This window comes from Centruroides sculpturatus, unplaced genomic scaffold (genome assembly GCF_000671375.1).
Source record: "Centruroides sculpturatus isolate CEXI.00-Female unplaced genomic scaffold, Cexi_2.0 scaffold1287, whole genome shotgun sequence".
Lineage (NCBI taxonomy): Eukaryota > Metazoa > Arthropoda > Arachnida > Scorpiones > Buthidae > Centruroides > Centruroides sculpturatus.
The window spans coordinates 214,691-216,645 of NW_019385708.1; the positions used below are offsets into that span (position 1 = coordinate 214,691).

At 29.3% G+C, this 1,955-nt stretch overlaps 1 protein-coding gene across 2 annotated transcripts in view; it reads right to left on the reverse strand.

Annotated features, from left to right (window-relative positions):
* The window catches only part of LOC111641396, a 5,698-nt gene extending 3,753 nt beyond the window's left edge, over window positions 1–1,945 (reverse strand). Inside the window, exon 1 of one of the 2 annotated variants that reach the window (XM_023387554.1) lies at window positions 1,700–1,945. In XM_023387554.1, coding sequence (XP_023243322.1) covers window positions 1,700–1,938 — 239 coding nt within the window. In that variant the 5' untranslated portion in view covers window positions 1,939–1,945. Of the gene's footprint in view, window positions 1–1,674 lie in introns of both variants that reach the window. The other variant, XM_023387553.1, reaches the window with a different exon arrangement.
* Window positions 1,946–1,955: the final 10 nt, after the last annotated feature.

Consider the following 1,955-nt stretch of genomic DNA (forward strand, 5'->3'; position numbering starts at 1 on the left):
AAAACAAAAACAATAAAATAAAATCAATAAATTATACAAATACTAGGATTTAATTTTTAGAAAGGTAACCTGACTCACGAAGAAATGTACTGAAAATATAACAGAATGCAACTGTGAAAATATGACTCATAATTAGTTTCGATTGGAATATCTTGTAGGCAGTATTTACCTTCTATTTAAATCAATTGCATTTTACTGATACAAAGAGAAATTCAAATACCTGTTTTTAGTTATTTAAATTAGGGAATTTTATTACTATCATAGCCTATATTATAGTAGATGCATACATTTACTGTACTATTCCGTTTATTTATACGGTAAAGCGAATACATATATATATATATATATAAAAACCAAGTCACTTAAGATATAACTTTATTTAATACGATTTATTTCTCATAAATAATTCTTGGTCATGCTGAATGAGCAGTTAGCATCCCTAAGTAAGTGTAAAAGGGTCTTGCGTCTGGTTGTAAGAAAGGAAAGACAAGAACAATCTGGATAGATTATTAAAAATTGCGCTAATGATCTACTGAAGAGATGCAGAAACAGGAAAACATTGAATAGCTATGTTAAAAAAATTAACTACGAATTTCCCAACAGTTTTCAGAAATATTACGGAAGAAGTATAACATAAATATAATAATAAAATCATTTTTATTCTATTTTGAAAAGCAAATTTAAAATTTTCTTTAATAAAACTTACTTTCATTTAGAGAAAGATTGCCAGTAATTAGGAAGATAAAAATGTATGAAAATCTCTCCATATCTTAACAAATTTCTGTAAATAAATTAAGTAAGAAAATTCGATTTCTTCTTCTAACCGGGCTCTAAGTACCTTCACGTTTTCATTTTTTGAAAAATTTAACTTTATTGAGGCCCCTCGAGCACACTGTGCTTAAACACGGCTCTGTTGACACTAAAAGAATATTTAAATTTTAAAAACCTGTAAATTAATATTAGAGAAATATTATATAAATAAAAATCAAAATATGAATATGAAATTTTTAACATGTTTAAACTATCGATATTTAACTTTGATAAATAAACAAACAAATATTGATATTTTAAAAACGATATAGCTTATTAANTATTACAGTATATAGTCCTTGTCTCGCCGCTACTCTTTCTAATCCCTCTTCTGATTGGCAGATTTTAATTAATATATACATCACGTATATTCAACTTTTATATTTTTCTTATTTTTCCGCCTGTCTGTAAAAGTATAGGGCCTACAGATAATTGCATTAAAAAATAAAGTAAGAGAGTTACTACAGTAGAGCATCGGTTAACCAACCGCGTTCTAGTCGGCAAATTCTAATGTCCACTAGTGATGTGGCGCTACAATATTTGGCTATGTCTTGGCTACTTTGATATTATTTTTGTTAAATTTTTGCGTGTTAAAATTTTTCTGGAAACACTGGCTCGACCATGAAAAGGAGGCTTAATTTTCTAGTTATGAGTGGTTGTTTGTTTTGTGAGCAATAAAATAATTTTTTACGATACAATAGCGACGATTATTATTTTAAAAAAAATTTTTGCTAGACTTAACATCGATGAAAATTCAACGCGAAGTAGGTTAATAGCAATATACTAATTGCATGGGATATACTAATCTATCTATATAACCCATTGAACATACATCACTCCTCGTTTTGAGTCTTCATTAGTCATTTTCCTTTCTGATTCTTTCCCCCATTTGTCGTACATCACTCCTCGTTTTGAGTCTTCATTAGTCATTTTCCTTTCTGATTCTTTCCCCCATTTGTCGTACATCACTCCTCGTTTTGAGTCTTCATTAGTCATTTTCCTTTCTGATTCTTTCCCCCATTTGTCGTACATCACTCCTCGTTTTGAGTCTTCATTAGTCATTTTCCTTTCTGATTCTTTCCCCCATTTGTCGTACATCACTCCTCGTTTTGAGTCTTCATTAGTCATTTTCCTTTCTGATTCTT